The sequence below is a fragment of the Salvelinus fontinalis genome, chromosome 35 (assembly GCF_029448725.1).
Source record: "Salvelinus fontinalis isolate EN_2023a chromosome 35, ASM2944872v1, whole genome shotgun sequence".
NCBI lineage: Eukaryota > Metazoa > Chordata > Actinopteri > Salmoniformes > Salmonidae > Salvelinus > Salvelinus fontinalis.
Genome location: NC_074699.1, coordinates 2892973 through 2911602, shown reverse-complemented (window position 1 = coordinate 2911602; position 18630 = coordinate 2892973). Strand labels below are relative to the sequence as shown.

The 18630-nt window shown below is 43.3% G+C and overlaps 1 protein-coding gene across 9 annotated transcripts in view; it reads left to right on the top strand.

Annotated features, from left to right (window-relative positions):
* Positions 1 to 18630, top strand: part of LOC129834232 (muscarinic acetylcholine receptor M4-like) — a 184079-nt gene that overhangs the window by 147784 nt on the left and 17665 nt on the right. Inside the window, exon 1 of one of the 9 annotated variants that reach the window (XM_055899011.1) lies at positions 12709 to 13377. The exons of the other annotated variants lie outside the window; for them this stretch is intronic. Within the exon in view, the coding sequence (XP_055754986.1) occupies positions 13323 to 13377 (55 nt within the window). The 5' untranslated portion in view covers positions 12709 to 13322. Of the gene's footprint in view, positions 1 to 12708; positions 13378 to 18630 lie in introns of those variants that run through there. 9 annotated transcript variants of the gene reach the window in all.

Genomic DNA, 18630 nt, shown 5'->3' with positions numbered 1-18630 from the left:
GGCTTAACTTGCAAGCATCAGTAATGAGTGTGTGAGTGAGGGTGTATGTGAGTGTGTGTATGTGGGTAAGAGTGAGAGTGAGAGTGTGTGTGTCTGAGTGGGTAGAGGCCTGTGGATGAGCATGGAGTCAGTGTGGATAGTCTATGGGAGAGGGAGAGCAGTAGTTGTTAGCCTTTTAACAGTCTTATGGCCAGGGGATAGAAGCTGTTTAGGAGTCTGTTGGTCTGAGCCTTGATACCGTCTGCCGGATGGAAGCATGGAGAACAATCCATGTCTTGGGTGGATGGAGCCTTTGGCAATATTTCGGGCCTTTCTCAGACACCGCCTGACATCTATGTTCTTGATGGCTGGGCCATCAACCTCTGTAGGCAGTGATGTAAAGTGCTTAAGTAAAAATACTTTTAAGTACTACTTAAGTGTTTTTTTGGGGGTATCTGTACCTTACTTTACTATTTATATTTTTGACAACTTTTACTTTTTCTCCACTACATTCCTGAAGAAAAGAATGTACTTTTTACTCCTTACACCCAAAAAGTACTCGTTACATTTTGAATGCTTAGCAGGACAGGAAAATTGTCTAATTCACGCACTTATCAAGAGAACATCCCTGGTCATCCCTACTGCCTCTGATCTGGCAGACTCACTAAACACAAATGCTTTGTTTGTAAATTATGTCTGGGTGTTGAACTGTGCCCCTGGCTATCCGTAAAAAAAGAAAAAATTGTGTCGTCTGGTTAATACAAGAAACTTTAAATTATTTATACTTTTGATACTTAAGTACATTTAAAACCAAGTACTTTTAGACTTTTACTCAAGTAGTATTTTACTGGGTGACTTTCACTTTTACTTGAGTAATTTTATTTTATGGTATCTTTACTTTTACTTAAGTATGAAAATTGGGTACATTTTCCACAACTGTATGCAGGGCCTTCAGGTCGAGGGCGGTGCAGTTTCCATACCAGACGGTGATACAACCAGTCAGGATGCTCTCAGTGGTGCAGCTGTAAAGGTTTTTGAGGATTTGACAGGCCATGCCAAAAAGTTTCAGCCTCCTGCGGGAGAAGAGGCCTTGCCGGGCCTTCTTCACAACGATGTTGGTGTGAGAGGACCCTGTTAAGTCCTCAGTGATGTAGACACGAGGAACTTGAAGCTCCACTGCGTCCTGTCGATGTGGATGGGGGTGGGCACCCCCCCTGTTTCCTGTAGTTTACAATCAGCTCCATGGTCTTGCTGACGTTTACGGCCAGGTCTCTGACCTCCTCCCTTTGGTGATCAGGCTTACCACCGTCGTGTCGTCAGCAAACTTGGTGATGGAGTTGGAGTCATGCATGGCCACACAGTCATGGGTTAACAGGGAGTACAGGAGGGGGCTAAGCACACACCCCAGGGGGCCCCCATGTTGAGGGTCAGCATGGCGGAGGTGTTGTTGCCTACTCTCACCACCTGGTGTCAGGCCGTCAGGAAGGTGATCCTCTAGTCCAAGGGGGAAAGGGAAGTGTGGAGTACAATTAAGATTGCATCATCTGTAGATCTGTTGGGGCGGTATAAAAAAATTGGAGTGGGTCTAGGTTGTTGGATTTTGGATAATGGATTTTTGGATATTGATACTTGGCATGACCAGCCTTTCAAAGCACTTCATGATTACAGATGTGTGTGCTACAGGGTGGTAGTCATTGTGGTAGGTAGAGTTCTTGGGAACAAAAATGATGGTGGTCAGTTTGAGACGTGGGGATTACAGATTAGGACAAGTAGAGTTTGAAAATTGTCACACCCTGGTCTGTTTCTCCTGTCTTTGTGCTTGTCTCCACCCCCCTCCAGGTGTCACCCATCTTCTTCATTATCCCCAGTGTATTTATACCTGTGTTTTCTCTTTGACTGTTACCAGTTAGTTTTGTTTCGTCAAGCCTACCAGCGTTTTTCCAGTGCTCTTTTTTGTCTCTAGTTCCTGTTTTCTAGCTTTCCCTGTTTTTGACCATTCTGCCTGCCCTGACCCTGAACCTGCCTGTCGTTCTGTACCTTGTGACACCACCCTGGATTACTGACCTCTGCCTGCCCTGACCCTGAGTCTGCCTGCCGTTCTGTACCTTTCGGACTCTGCTCTTGACTACTGACCTCTGCCAGCCCTTGACCTGTCATTTGCCTGCCCCCCTGTTTTTGTAATAAACCTTTGTTACTTCGAAACTGTCTGCGTCTGGGTCTTACCTTGAGCCTTGACAGAAAATGACTGTGAAGATGCCTGCCAGCTGGTCTGAGCATGCTCTGAGAAAGTTCCCTGGAATACCGTCTGGTCCCGTGGCCTTGCGAGTGTTGACCAGATTAAAAGCCTTACTCACATCGGCTTCTGAGACTAATATCACACACTCCTCTGGGACAGCGGGGGTCCTCATGCACAGCTCTGTGTTGAATTTGTCAAAGAGTGCATAGAATGCATTGAGTTTGTCTGGTAGAGAGTCATCGTTGGGCAGATCACAGTTAGGTCTTCCTTTGAAATCCGTAATGGACTGTAGTCCTTGCCACATGCATTGGCGCCAGTGTAATAGGATTCCACCTTGTTCCTATATTGTCTTTTTGCATGTTTGATGGCGCTGCAGAGGCTGTAGCTGGACTTCTTGAACGTGTTCGTATCCTCAGCCGTAGCCTCGGTGTGTTACATTTAAGTGATAATGCCCAAGAAGCCGGTGTTTGAAGGATATATTGGCACGGGTGTTGTTAGACTCGAGACGAAGTGGAGGGCCGGAAAACCGTGCCAATATATCCTCCAAACACTGGCTTCAAGGGCATTACCGGCTGTAATGCTGTTTTAACCTATCAGTATTCAGAATTAGACCTACCCGTTGTATAATAGTTTGTAAAATAGCCGTAAAGGGATAGATCACCCAAATGACAAAATGACACACTGGTTTCCTTACCCTGTAAGCAGTCTTTGGACAAATCAAATCAAATTTTATTTGTCACATACACATGGTTAGCAGATGTTAATGCGAGTGTAGCGAAATGCTTGTGCTTCTAGTTCCGACAATGCAGTAATAACCAACAAGTAATCTAACCTAACAATTCCACAACTACTACCTTATACACACAAGTGTAAAGGGATAAAGAATATGTACATAAAGATATATGAATGAGTGATGGTACAGAACGGCATGGGCAAGATGCAGTAGATGGTATAGAGTACAGTATATACATATGAGATGAGTAATGTAGGGTATGTAAACATTAAGTGGCATTGTTTAAAGTGGCTAGTGGTACATTTTTACATAATTTCCATCAATTCCCATTATTAAAGTGGCTGGAGTTGAGTCAGTATGTTGGCAGCGGCCGCTAAATGTTAGTGGTGGCTGTTTAACAGTCTGATGGCCTTGAGATAGAAGCTGTTTTTCAGTCTCTCGGTCCCTGCTTTGATGCACCTGTACTGACCTCGCCTTCTGGATGATAGCGGGGTGAACAGGCAGTGTCTTGGGTGGTTGTTGTCCTTGATGATCTTTCTGGCCTTCCTGAGACATCGGGTGGTGTAGGTGTCCTGGAGGGCAGGTAGTTTGCCCCCGGTGATGCGTTGTGCAGACCTCACTACCCTCTGGAGAGCCTTACGGTTGTGGGCGGAGCAGTTGCCGTACCAGGCAGTGATACAGCCCGACAGGATGCTCTCGATTGTGCATCTGTAGAAGTTTGTGAGTGCTTTTGGTGACAAGCCGAATTTCTTCAGCCTCCTGAGGTTGAAGAGGTGCTGCTGCGCCTTCTTCACAACGCTGTCTGTGTGGGTGGACCAACCAATTCAGTTTATCCGTGATGTGTACACCGAGGAACTTAAAACTTTCCATCTTCTCCACTACTGACCCGTCGATGTGGATAGGGGGGTGCTCCCTCTGCTGTTTCCTGAAGTCCACAATCATCTCATTTGTTTTGTTGACGTTGAGTGTGAGGGTATTTTCCTGACACCACACTCCGAGGGCCCTCACCTCCTCCCTGTAGGCCGTCTCGTCGTTGTTGGTAATCAAGCCTTCCACTGTAGTGTCGTACGCAAAGTTGATGATTGAGTTGGAGGCGTGCATGGCCACGCAGTCGTGGGTGAACAGGGAGTACAGGAGAGGGCTCAGAACGCACCCTTGTGGGGCCCCAGTGTTGAGGATCAGCGGGGTGGAGATGTTGTTACCTACCCTCACCACCTGGGGGCGGCCCGTCAGGAAGTCCAGGACCCAGTTGCACAGGGCGGGTACGAGACCCAGGGTCTCGAGCTTGATGACGAGTTTGGAGGGTACTATGGTGTTAAATGCTGAGCTGTAGTCGATGAACAGCATTCTCACATAGGTATTCCTCTTGTCCAGATGGGTTAGGGCAGTGTGCAGTGTGGTTGCGATTGTGTCGTCTGTGGACCTATTGGGTCGGTAAGCAAATTGGAGTGGGTCTAGGGTGTCAGGTAGGGTGGAGGTGATATGGTCCTTGACTAGTCTCTCAAAGCACTTCATGATGACGGAAGTGAGTGCTACTGGGCGGTAGTCGTTTAGCTCAGTTACCTTAGCTTTCTTCGGAACAGGAACAATGGTTGCCCTCTTGAAGCATGTGGGAACAGCAGACTGGGATAAGGATTGATTGAATATGTCCGTAAACACACCAGCCAGCTGGTCTGCGCATGCTCTGAGGACGCGGCTGGGAATGCAGTCTGGGCCTGCAGCCTTGCGAGGGTTAACACGTTTAAATGTTTTACTCACCTCGGCTGCAGTGAAGGAGAGCCCGCAGGTTTTGGTAGCGGGCCGTGTCAGTGGCACTGTATTGTCCTCAAAGCGAGCAAAAAAGTTATTAAGCATGTCTGGGAGCAAGACATCCTGGTCCGCGACGGGGCTTGTTTTCTTTTTGTAATCCGTGATTGACTGTAGACCCTGCCACATACCTCTTGTGTCTGAGCTGTTGAATTGCGACTTAATTTTGTCTCTGTACTGGGACTTAGCTAGTTTGATTGCCTTGCGGAGAGAATAGCTACACTGTTTGTATTCGGTCATGTTTCCGGTCACCTTGCTCTGGTTAAAAGCAGTGGTTCGCGCTTTCAGTTTCACGCGAATGCTGCCGTCAATCCACGGTTTCAGGTTTGGGAATGTTTTAATCGTTGCTGTGGCTACGACATCGTCAATGCACTTTCTAATGAACTCGCTCACCGAATCAGCATATTCGTCAATGTTGTTGTTGGACGCAATGCGGAACATATTCCAATCCGCGTGATCGAAGCAGTCTTGAAGCATGGAATCAGATTGGTCGGACCAGCGTTGAACAGACCTGAGCGAGGGAGCTTGTTGTTTTAGTTTCTGTTTGTAGGCTGGAAGCAACAAAATGGAGTCGTGGTCAGCTTTTCCGAAAGGAGGGCGGGGGAGGGCCTTATATGCGTTGCGGAAATTAGTGTAACAATGATCCAAGGTTTTACCAGCCCTGGTAGCACAATCGATATGCTGATAGAATTTAGGGAGTTTTGTTTTCAGATTGGTCTCATTAAAATCCCCAGCTACGATGAATGCAGCCTCAGGGTGTGTGGTTTCCAGTTTACAAAGAGTCAGATAAAGTTCGTTCAGGGCCATCGTTGTGTCTGCTTGGGGGGGATATATACGGCTGTGATTATAATCGAAGAGAATTCCCTTGGTAGATAATGCGGTTGACATTTGAATGTGAGGAGTTCTAGATCAGGTGAACAGAATGACTTGAGTTCCTGTATGTTGTTATGATCACACCACGTCTCGTTAATCAGAAGGCATACCCCCCCGCCCCTCTTCTTACCAGAAAGATGTATGTTTCTGTCCGCGCGAAGCGTGAAGAAACCAGCTGGCTGCACCGACTCCGTTAGCGTCTCTTGAGTTAGCCATGTTTCCGTGAAGCAGAGAACGTTACAATCTCTGATGTCCCTCTGGGATGTTACCCGTGCTCGGATTTCATCAACCTTATTGTCAAGAGACTGGACATTGACGAGTAGTATGCTAGGGAGTGGAGCGCGATGTGCCCGTCTCCGAAGCCTGACCAGGAGACCGCTACGTTTGCCCCTTTTACGGCGTCGCATAGGGTCGCCGGCTGGGATCAGATCTGTTGTATTGGGTGGAAGGCAAAACACTGGATCCGTTTCGGGAAAGTCATATTCCTGGTTGGAACGATGGTGAGTTGACGTGGCTCTTATATTTAGTAGTTCCTCCCGACTGTATGTAATGAAACCTAAGATTACCTGGGGTACCAATGTAAGGAATAACACATAAAAAAACAAAATACTGCATATTTTCCAAGGAATGTGAAGCGAGGCGGCCATCTTGGTCGGCGCCGGAAGTAAGAAATGCTAAAAGGTACAGTATGACAGCAATCCATGTTTTGGTTCATTTTCCCTGGCACTGTTTCCACCTTTTAGCATTTGTGGCACAAATCCAATTCAAGTCATGGGACCTATATTCGCATTTTTTACACATCTTGTTCAAATCATCTATAAGTGACTTTGCTGAGTTTCACAATACAGTTGAGATAGTTTCTGACAATTTGGAATTGATGCGCGAAGATTGCTAAGATCGGTCCCATGACTTGAATTGGATTTGTGCCACAAATGCTAAAAGGTGGAAACAGTGCCAGGGAAAATTAACCAAAGCATGGATTGCTGTCATACATTTTCCATAGATTGCTTACTGGGAAAGGAAACAAATGTGTAATTTTGTAATTTGGTTGAACTATCCCTTTAACTTCATGATTTACTTTATTACAAAAGTAATATTGAATTGTGTTTGGTTTTCAAGGCAACCAAATATCAACATTTGAAGGAGATGTATCTTCTGCTTGGATAGTTCCATCTGTGCCATGGGCTGGATTCAATTTGAATCGCTGAAGTGTAGCGGAAGATCTGCATTATGAACTCAGCAAAAAAAGAAACGTTGTCTCACTGTCAACTGCGTTTATTTTCAGCAAACTTAACATGTGTAAATATTTATATGAACATAACAAGATTCAACAACAGACATAAACTGAACAAGTTACACAGACATGTGACTAACAGAAATGGAATAATGTGTCCCTGAACAAAGGGGGGGGTCAAAATCAAAAGTGACAGTCAGTGTCTGGTGTGGCCACCAGCTGCATTAAGTACTGCAGTGCATCTCCTCCTCATGGACTGCACCAGATTTGCCAGTTATTTCTGTGAGATGTTACCCCACTCTTCCACCAAGGCACCTGCAAGTTCCCAGACATTTCTGGGGGGAATGGACCTAGCTCTCACCCTCCGATCCAACAGGTCCCAGACGTGCTCAATGGGATTGAGATCTGAGCTCTTCGCTGGCCATGGCAGAACACTGACATTCCTGTCTTGCAAGAAATCACGCACAGAACGAGCAGTATGGCTGGTGGCATTGTCATTGTGGAGGGTCATGTCAAGATGAGCCTGCAGGAAGGGTACCACACGAGGGAGGAGGATGTCTTCCCTGTAACGCACAGCATTGAGATTGCTTGCAATGACAACAAGCTCAGTCCGATGATGCTATGACACACCGCCCCAGACCATGACGGACCCTCCACCTCCAAATCGATCTCGCTCCAGAGTACAGGCCTCGGTGCAATGCTCATTCCTTCGACGAAGGAATGTCTGGTGAGGACCTGCCTTACAACAGGCCTACAAGCCCTCAGTCCAGCCTCTCTCAGCCTATTGCGGACAGTCTGAGCACTGATGGAGGGATTGTGCATTCCTGGTGTAACTCGGGCAGTTGTTGTTGCCATCCTGAACCTGTCCCGCAGGTGTGAAGTTCGGATGTACCGATCCTGTGCCGGTGTTGTTACACGTGGTCTGCCACTGCGAGAACGATCAGCTGTCGGTCCTGTCTCCCTGTAGCACTGTCTTAGGCGTCTCACAGTACGGACAGTGCAATTTATTGCCCTGGCCACATCTGCAGTCCCAATGCCTCCTTGCAGCATGCCTAAGGCACGTTCACACAGATGAGCAGGGACCCACCCTGGGCATCTTTCTTTTGGTGTTTTTCAGAGTCAGTAGAAAGGCATCTTTACTGTCCTAAGTTTTTATAACTGTGACCTTAATTGCCTACCGTCTATAAGCTGTTAGTATCTTAACGACCGTTCCACAGGTGCATGTTCATTAATTGATTATAGTTCGTTGAACAAGCATGGGAAACAGTGTTTAAACCCTTTACAATAAAGATCTGTGAAGTTATTTGGATTTTTACCTATTATCTTTGAAAGACAGGGTCCTGAAAAAGGTACATTTCTTTTTTTGCTGAGTTTAGCTCATTTGAAATTTAAAGGCAATGGTCCTGCGTTCATGGAGACTGCGTTCGCGGTAAAGGCTGCATACAGTATGTCGGCTTAATTGGAAATTACCTTTACATTTTAACGAGGATCTTCTGCAATACCGATTGAAACCAGTCTTAGTCATGGCTTTTTCTTCCAGTTTGTACTGTATGGATTCACGTCTCCATCTCAACCAAAAACCTAAGTTAAAGGATATCGAACTTTAAATGCACTTTAACAAAACTTTGATTTGATTTAGCCCTGTTCTTTATCTTTGATTTTTGGTTGAGATGGAGACGTGAATCCAACATATCAATTATTAATTTGTAGACAAACTGAAATTAAAGCCAGACTAAGTCAATGGCACAGATGGAACTATCCAAGCAGAAGATACATCTCCTTCAACTGTCGATATTGATGTATATTTCTAGTTGAATACTAGGATCAATTGAAACAATAGCTGTTAATTACTTTTGTAGTGCTATATACAGGTAACTTCCAAAATAATGGAAACACTTGAGGGATACAAAATATATTGAAAGCAGTTGCTTCCATTTAGGTGTGGTTCCATAAGCAACTAACATCCCATCGTGATTAGGGTCCTGTATAAAATGCTGGTCAGGCCATTATTTTGGCCATTATGTTGGCTTCCATGGCTATGCCCCCATAGGATGACAATGCCCCCATCCACAGGGCATGAGTGGTCTCTGAATGGTTTGATGAGCATAAAAACAATGTAAACCATATGCCATGGCCGTGTCAGTCACCAGATCTCAACCCAATTGAACACTTATGGGAGATTCTGGAGTGTCGCCTGAGACACCATTTTCCACCACCATCAACAAAACACCAAGTGATAGACTTTCTTGTGGAAGAATGGTGTCCCTTACCTGTGATAGAGTTCCAGACACTTATAGAATCTATGCCAAAGTGCAATGAAGCTTTTCTGCCTTGTGGTGCCCCAACACCCTATTAAGGCACTTTATATTGGTGTTTCCTTTATTTTGACAGATATGTGTTGGCCTAAATAGCGTAATGGATGATATGAGTGATAAAGTATGTTCACATTTCATTTGCCTCCTCTAGACCTGCCCTTTGGAACGACTTCGATAGTGTAACGCTCGTCTTTATGTGGAAGAGAGGAGGACCAAGGTGCAGCGTGGTGAATGTTCATGATGTCGAATTTTAATGATATCCAACAAAACAGAACACTGACAAAATACAAAATAACAAAACGACGTGAACAGACCTGAACTTGAGAACATAAAACATGAACGAACGAACGAAACGAAACAGTATCGTGTGGTGAAACAAACACAGACACAGCAACAATCACCCACAAACAAACAGTGAGAACAGCCTACCTTAATATGGTTCCCAATCAGAGACAATGACAAACACCTGTCTCTGATTGAGAACCATATTAGGCCAAACGAACAAACCTAAACATAGAAACAAATAACATAGACTGCCCACCCCAACTCACGCCCTGACCATACTAAATAAATACAAAACAAGGGAAATAAGGTCAGGAACGTGACAGATAGCAACAGTGAATCTATTTCGTTTTTAAGTGGAGATCTCTCAAGAATCATTCTCAGGATAGCACATTGGTAATAGTCAGTGACAAATATCATAGCTATGTAGGGCCTGGTTAAAACCCTGGATGGGAGACCAAAGGGTAGCTGTAGATAGAACATTGCTCCAGTAGGAGGTGCTGCCCAGCCTTCAGAAAGTATTCATACCACTTGACTTATTCCACATTTTGTTGCGTTACAGCCTGAATTCAAAATGGATTAAATATATATTTTTCTCACCCATCTACACACAATACCCCATAATGACAAAGTGAAAACTTAATTTTAGAAATGGTTGCAAATGTATTGAAAATGGAATACAGAAATATCTCATTTACATAAGTATTCACACCCCTGAGTCAATAGAACAACATTTGGCAGTGATTACAGCTGTGAGTTCTTCTGGGTAAGTTTCTAAGTCTCTGTAAGTCTGTCTCTGTAAGTCTTTACACACCTGGATTGTACTTTATTTGCCCATTATATTCTTCAAGCTCTGTTAAATTGGTTGTTGATCATTCCTAAACAACCATTTTTAGGTCTTGCCATAGATTTTCAAGCAGATTTAAGTCAAAACTGTAACTCAGCCACTCAGTAACTTTCCCTGTCTCCTTGGTAAGCAACTCCAGTGTAGATTTGGCCTTGTGTTTTAGGTTATTGTCCTGCTGACAAGTGAATTTATCTCCCAGTGTCTGGTGGAAGCAAACTGATCCAGATTTTCTGTTGAATGGAGCTCACCAGTCCTTAATGATTACAAGCATACCCATAACATGATGCAGCCACCACTATGCTTGAAAATATGGAAAGTGGTACTCGGTAATGTGTTGTATTGGATTTGCCCCAAACATAACACTTTGTATTCAGGACAAAAAATGAATTGCTTTGCCACATTTTTTTGCAGTATTACTTTAGTGCCTTGTTGCAAACAGGATGCATGTTTTGGAATAGTTTTATTCTGTACAGGCTTACTTCTTTTCACTCTGTCTGCTAATCAGGCCTTTATGGTAGAGTGGCCAGACGGAAGCCACTCCTCATTAAAAGGCACCACAGCCCACTTGGAGTTTGTCAAAAGGCACCTAAAGGACTCTCAGACCATGAGAAACAAGATTCTCTGGTCTGATGAAACCAAAATTGAACTCTTTGGCCTGAATGCCAAGCGTCACGTCTGGAGGAAACCTGGTGAAATCCCTACGGTTAAGCATGGTGGTGGCAGCATCATGCTGTGGGGATGTTATTCAGCGGCAGGGACTGGGAGACTAGTCAGGATCGAGGGAAAGATGAACAGAGCAAAGTACAGCGAGATCATTGATGAAAACCTGCTCCAGAGGGCTCAGGACATCAGAAATTGGGCGAAGGTTCATTTTCCAACAGGACAACAACCCTAAGCACACAGCCAGGACAACGCAGTTGTGGCTTCGGGACTAGTCTCTGAATGTCCTTGGGTGGCCCAGCCAGAGCCCGGACTTGAACCCGATCAAACATCTCTGGAGAGACCTGAAAATACCTGTGTAGCGACACTCCCCATCCAACCTGACAGAGCTTGAGAGGATCTGCAGAGAAGAATGGGAGAAACTCCCCAAATACAGGTGTGCCAACCTTGTAGCGTCATACCCAAGAGGACTCTAGGCTATAATCGCTGCCAAAGTTGCTTCAACAAAGTATTGAGTAAAGGGTCTGAATATTTATGTAAATGTGATATATATATATATATATATATATATATATATATATATATATTTATACATTTGAAAACATTTCTAAAAATCTTGCTTTGTCATTATTAGTAGATTGATGAGGGGAAAAACAGTTTAATCAATTTTAGAACAAAGCTGTAACTTAACAAAATGTGGAAAAACGGAATACTTTCCAAATGCACTGTATTTAGGCTTGCCATAACAAAGAGGTTGAACAATTATTGACTCAAGACATTTCAGCTTTTCATTTTGTATTAATTTGTAAAAATTTCGAAAAACAAAATATTCCACTGACATTATGGGGTATTGTGTATAGGCCAGTGACAAAAACAATCTAAATCTAATCCATTTTAAATTCAGGCTGTAACATAACAAAATGTGGGAAAAGTCAAGGGGTATGAATAATTTCTGAAGGCACTGTATATATTTTTTGATAGTGGAAATAACGTTGGAAATCTGACGTTGTTTTACATGTACAAATTCAAAATATTTTACACAAGGTTTGTCTATATTTAAATTTGGTTACTATGATGACATATTCCTGTGGTTGAAATTTCACAATCAAAACAATAGTTTATGTTGACAACTTTTTTCAAATTCAATGTATATTCCACACAGTTTCCACATCACAATATGTTGACAAATTACATTGAACTACGTTGATTCAACCAGTTTGTGCCCAGTGTCGTCCACACAGGTGTCGTTCCTGAGTTAATTAAGCAATTAACATCCCATCATGCTTAGGGTCATGTATAAAACTGTTTTTATTAAGGCTACCATGGCTAGAAGAAGAGATCCCAGTGACTTTGAAAGAGGGGTATCAAAGGAGCTTATGGGGTTTAAAGTGTGTGTGTGTGTGTGTGTGTGTGTGTGTGTGTGTGTGTGTGTGTGTGTGTGTGTGTGTGTGTGTGTGTGTGTGTGTGTGTGAGAGATTCTGGACAGCGTTTTCCACCACCATCAACAAAACACCAACTGATGGAATTTTGTCGTGGAAGAACTTACAAGGGAGCTGGCCATGGTGCTGAAAGCTGGACCTGTTCTAAAACGACTTGTCTTGTGGAACTCCAGACATCATCCCGTTATCTTCCTTGGTTATTTAAAGTACATGATATCGTTAAAATGTCACGGCACGTATTAACTAACGGTTTTCAAGGGATTGAACTAGCTTTTTCTTACATGGTTACATCGTCAAAGCTACAAAGCAAAGAAATCAGACAGTTACCACTGATTGCAACAAACATCGAACACTGCACTGGACCACTAATTCACAACTTTTTTTTACGCCACGTCGAAGAAATTACCAAATATAAGCCACCATTTTAGATCATAATACACGAAAAGTACATTTTAACTGGAGCCCTCTACACCCGTTTTCAGTGCTTCAAAGCGAAGATTGAGCGAAAGGGAATAACACTAGGCCTTTAGGTGATTGGTTAGACTTGCATGACATCATTAACAGTCCATTCTCTCGTTGCCTGTAAGCATGCAAACTTGGAGAAGAAAAAAACAGTCTCTCACAGATGAGGGCACATCTGCCGGAGTCCGAACTGCTTCATTCGAGAGAGACTTGCACAACTCAGCTCGGGGCGTTTCGGTCACCAGTCACTTGGAATTGTACTCTCCTAATCAAGGCTCTCTCTGGTACCTACCGAAAGACATTCTGACATGAAAAGGCATGATGTGATCCAATATGTGCCAATTATTATGATACCGCGCAAAATTAGGACATCGTCGTCTCTATCAGGGAAAAACTTCGTACAGTAAGATTGAGAGAGGGATTTTTGCCTGGTTGAGTACCATCTAAACATGCAACATGAATCAAACTAACAGCACTGGAGCTGGTGTGCTTGCGCCCTGGAACTTAAACAGTAAGTTATCATATTTATAATGCACTTTTCGCATTTGAAATACAACAAATGGGAAATATAGGCTATTAGAACGTGCGAAATCTAACTTCACAGCAAACAATATTTAAACAATGTGTGCATTCTGAACAATCCACTTTTGCAAATGATGGCTGTTCAAATAACTTGTCCCCGAGTTATCATGAGCATTATTTTAGAATCCCAAAGGATTCTTGCAGATGTATTAACATTGACGGAATCAACTACATGAATTGTTCTCAGAAATACCATTGTGTCACTCGTTATGATTTCCACCGTTTGATAGCACATCAAAGTGCCCGAGAACAAGCGCGCAACAAGGTGCGCTTGATCAATTTGCATGGTTCGGCTGTGATATCTGAGTAGGCAGCCTTTGGGTTAGGCTATTATAGAAAAATGCTCAAATAAAAATAAATAAAAACATGTTTTTCAAACATGTTGTGGTCCTATCGACGTGACGTTATAGTAGGCTATATTAGGCAAAACGATTTTAAAAGATGGCCCCACTTGAAGTATTGAAACTGTAGCCTATATGTCCTTATCTAAAAAAAAATATATATATAATGTGTGCTAACTGTTGATCTTCATCTTACGTTCGTGGTGTTTGTATAACTATCAGTTAAAGTAGTTGTAGATTATGAAGTTTGAAATCTCAGACACCATTACTTTAAGGGTTGTTCTAATGAAAGAAGGGCGCGTGGGCGTTATGGGAACGCGCGCGTTAGGATGGCGCCACATTATTATTTCACAGTGCTCTTCAGATTATTTGATGAGTTAATTGGGTGGATATTTGACCCGCTGAAGTTTAGGCCAATTATGAGAGGTGTATGCGTCTAGTTCTGAGGAAGTTCATGTACACATTCTTAATGCGTGACACTTGCTTCTCCATTTTGGCCTCTCTCTCTCTGCTTCCATTAAAATGTCTGACTCATTGCTGTTGTTGAATGAATGCATTTCCCCCCCTCATTTTTGGGGGATGCTGAGGTTTCTAGATCAGAGCTGATCTTACAGGGAAACCCAGTTCAGCCAAAGCTCCCAATGCAAAAACTGTGCTGATGTGAATTTACATCTAACAGATGCAATTTACATTCATCTGTAGTCTAAGATAAAGTTGAGATAAACATTATACAATTCACATTTGCATCACAGTGCAGATACTCAGTCCCCCATACTCACTGCACCTGCACCTGACACAAAGCCATTCCACAATTCATCCGACTCCCCTCCACTTCTTTGTCCCAGCTGCCGGGCTTCCCTGAGAGACCTGCTTTAAAGTGTTTTAAACTTCCTGATGGCGGCTTTTTGTGCAGGCAAATGCCTGAACCTCATTGAGATGCAAAGCTCTCCCTGCAGCCCCTCGGGAAATGAGCATCCCAACTGTCAGGATTTGTGTCCCCTCTACAATCATCAGTGGCAGCAGCACATGCAGGCAGACACCCAGAGCTCATCAAATGTCTCAGAGCTGGGACAGCAGTAGTCCTGCTTATGACTTCCACAGTGGAGTGGAGTGTGGTTGGGTTTTTGGTGTGCTGGGTTCTAATCCTGTCCCTGTTTTGGTCCATGGCTGTTGGGCTTGGCTGCATTTGGCGTGGTGGACACTTTCAGCTGGTCTGATATTAACCGCATGGGACAGACTGTGGATGGGGGTCAGGAAAGCCATTGGCCTTCAACCCAGACACATCCATTAGGGAGCCATTTTGTTAATTGAGCGTGAGAGGCTGAGAGATCTGTGATGTTCTTTTGGCCATCCCCCTTGCCCCACCCCCTGATCAGGGCTATGCATTTTCTACCAGGGTTGGGCTCTTGAAACTTTGGAAATGAATAGCGTCTGAGAAGACTGCCTTCAATTCAAATTGAGCCCAACCCTGTTCTCTAGGAAAGGGTCAAAGCAAAGTCACCTACACAATTTCAACCATTTAGAATAATGTGTGGAACCTATTTAGAATGTTTACTAGGGTGAAATTAGCTCAGCACAAAAGAAACTCCTTAAAGTATACACTATAGTCAGAGAGATAATGTAGTGTATACATTTGGGTCATATGCTACACCCAACCCTCATATTAACCCCATTACTCCCCTCCCTGCCTGCTTCATAACCTAGTTTTAGGACTGACGCTTCAGCAGCACTGCTGTGTGCCAACGCTGGGCACAGATGTTTCACACTGGCACAGACGGGCATAGACTGGGCTGGATGAGTTAGGCATCGCTCTACGCCCTGACGTGCGGGCTAAGGGACACATTTAATGCCCTCTTCAGATTCATGAGCTCCAGGAATTTAGTCAGCTCTGACTCATGGAGAGATGGATCATATTCCCTAGGGTTTAGTTTTCATGAGACTGCCCGCGGGGCACATCACATAATTTCAACGTGGACAGCTGAGTAATATTTGGTTGAGACCTTGATTAATAAGATTACAACCTATATTCACCCACTCAAAAATATAGCCAAAAGTTAGTTGAATTTCCAATGTATTGTCACTGTGCTTTCAACCATCTAAAAGCACAACCAAATTCCAATGGAAAAACAATGTCAGATTTTTGGTTTAGTTGTCACCCAAATATCTATCACTGCGCTTTCAACCATTTAAAATCACATTTTCAAATCAAATCAAATGTATTTATATAGCCCTTCTTACATCAGCTGACATCTCAAAGTGATGTACAGAAACCCAGCCTAAAACCCCAAACAGCAAGCAATGCAGGTGTAGAAGCACAGCAAAGTTCAAATTGGAATACAATATCAGATATTTTGTTGATTTAATGTGTTATCCCAGTGCTTCATATAATAGCTGAACCAAATTACCTGGCTTGCAGTTGAGATAGCTTTAAAAGTCCATGGTGCAAGTGATCAGTGTCGTTTGAGATTCTGCACAGATTATTACAGCAATTGTGAAGATCTCTACAGACCTGCGACGTCCTACGCATGCTATCTTGAACATGCACGCTTTATATGATTACATAAGAAGACATAAGATACAGTAATCTCAAAATGTGGACACGGATGTGTTAGTCATTTTAAGTTTGAATGTTACATTAGTTTGTAAAATAGCCTTAACTACGGTATTACATTTTTTTGATAGTGGAAATAATGTTGAAGATCTGACATTGTTTTAAAGGTAGAAATTCAACATATTTTATGCAAGGTTTATCCATGTTGAAATTTGGTTACCATGATGACATCATCCTGTGGTTGAAATTTCACCCTCAAAACAACAGTTTGTTGATTACTTCTTTCAAATCCAATGTATTTTCCATGTAGATTCCATGTCACAATACGTTGACAAATTACGATGAAACAACCAGTTTGTGCAAAGTGGGTGTAGCCTCAAATAAATTCAACTATCAATTTATATGCTTTACTTCGACAGTCTCCCATTAACCACTGTAGCTTGGAGTTTCACGTTCAGTTTTTCTATGATATTAATATTGCGTTGTACTGTTCTTCAATCCAGACACTCAGGAAACACTGTTCCACTCTCAACCATTTTGTGGGATAAATGATAATTCATGATATATCCTTCCCTCTGTTAGCCAGGGTTGTGGACCAAATGGGAACATGATATTGGCCATATTTCTCTCATCAACACTAAAACTGTGTTTGTTTGTACTCAGTGGCTGGTGCGTGTGCACAATGCACAAATGGTGGTGTAGTTGGTGGGTGGTGGGTGTGCACAATGCACAATACAATGATTCCATGCTGGAAAACATTGTCAAGTTAGGGAAGGGCAGAACTAATTGTCAGTGGTCAGTGTTGCTGTGTGTTATTATTGATTAACAATATTAAATACAGTAGATTCATTTGATTAACATTGGGTTCCCTCTAGTACTGAGCAATTAACCAAAATGTTGTTTTTCCTGGTCATTAAAAAGCTAATTGAACGACGTCTGTTCAATTACTTGAAATCCATTTAGTTTTTTTTTTTTGTGATCTCAATGCGCTGTTTCACTAGAGAAAATGTATTAATTCACAAGAGAAGTTAAGTCAAGAACTATGTGGGACGCTGGGCTGACGGGAGTTGTAGTTTTCATTAGGCAAATATTCAACCTAGTTCAACACAGAAACATAGTAATTAACTACAATGACCATAATCCATTAAATCCGTTCTTCTCGGCTCGGACAATAGTGTTTGATTGCGGTCTGCTATAGAGTACCGCAGTATGAGTCATTATACCCATAAAACCTAGTGGTCAAACAAGGAAATGGTTCCAGTCGTTTTTCCACCATAGGGGATTTTAGAAAAATAAGGGCTGTGTTTCGGGTAGGCCTGGCGTGACATTTTGATAACCGTGTAAATCTCTCTAGGAGAAGGTGACACCCCCCCCCCCCCCTCCCCCTTGAGCATCCCATTGGTTCCTGCATGTGGGTCATGATTATCTATGCAGGTAAAATGTAAGTCAAAAGATAAACGAAAGTTTTTCATTTAAGCTATTCCATCATTGTAGTATACATAATATGTGATGTTTTGGCTCAAAATGTATGTGTAATCTGTTGATTCGTTGGATAGTAGATGTAAGATATACCAGCCACCCATGCACCACTCTATCAACGCTGTGAGGAAGGGATGTAATAAATAAACAGACACAGACAGCCTCACCGTAACGTTAACAGAACTGCGGGAAAGCAGTGATCGGCAGGTGGGGGCGAAGGACACTGTCTACCAGTGTCCTAGCCCAGTGTCGCCCCCACCTCTCACCTGTGTACCGGAGTCCTAGTTAGCAAGCTAGCTAGTGCATAGTGTCCTTTGCCCCTACCTGCCAAGCAACTGCCCTCGCCGTAACGTTAACAGAACTGCGGGAAAGCAGTGTTCGGCAGGCAAGGGGGAAGGACACTGTCTACCGGTGTCCTAGCTAGCTAGTGGTGTCACCCCGCCTCCCAGCTGTGTCTTCTTCTTCTGAGAGGTTTATCTGCTGTTGGTATCCAACGTTATTGTACATTAACGGCACCTATTGTAGTCTCCTGCCTGTGTACCTAGTTTAAATCATAGATGAAACATTTACCAATAGAAGTAGTCCTGCAGATGCAGGAACTCCCCGAATTGCAGGCAGCAATCACACCCTTCCCGGCTCGGAAAGAGACAGATAGCCTACACACAGACCGCATGAGAGAGGAATGTACACAACACAACAACAAGGTTCCTGAGGTAGCGCTACCCGGTTGATAGTTGTAGTAATTGCTAATAAGCAGTCTTGAAAGTATGCTTTATGTTCTTTGAATAACTAGTCAAGTGACTTTGTGAGA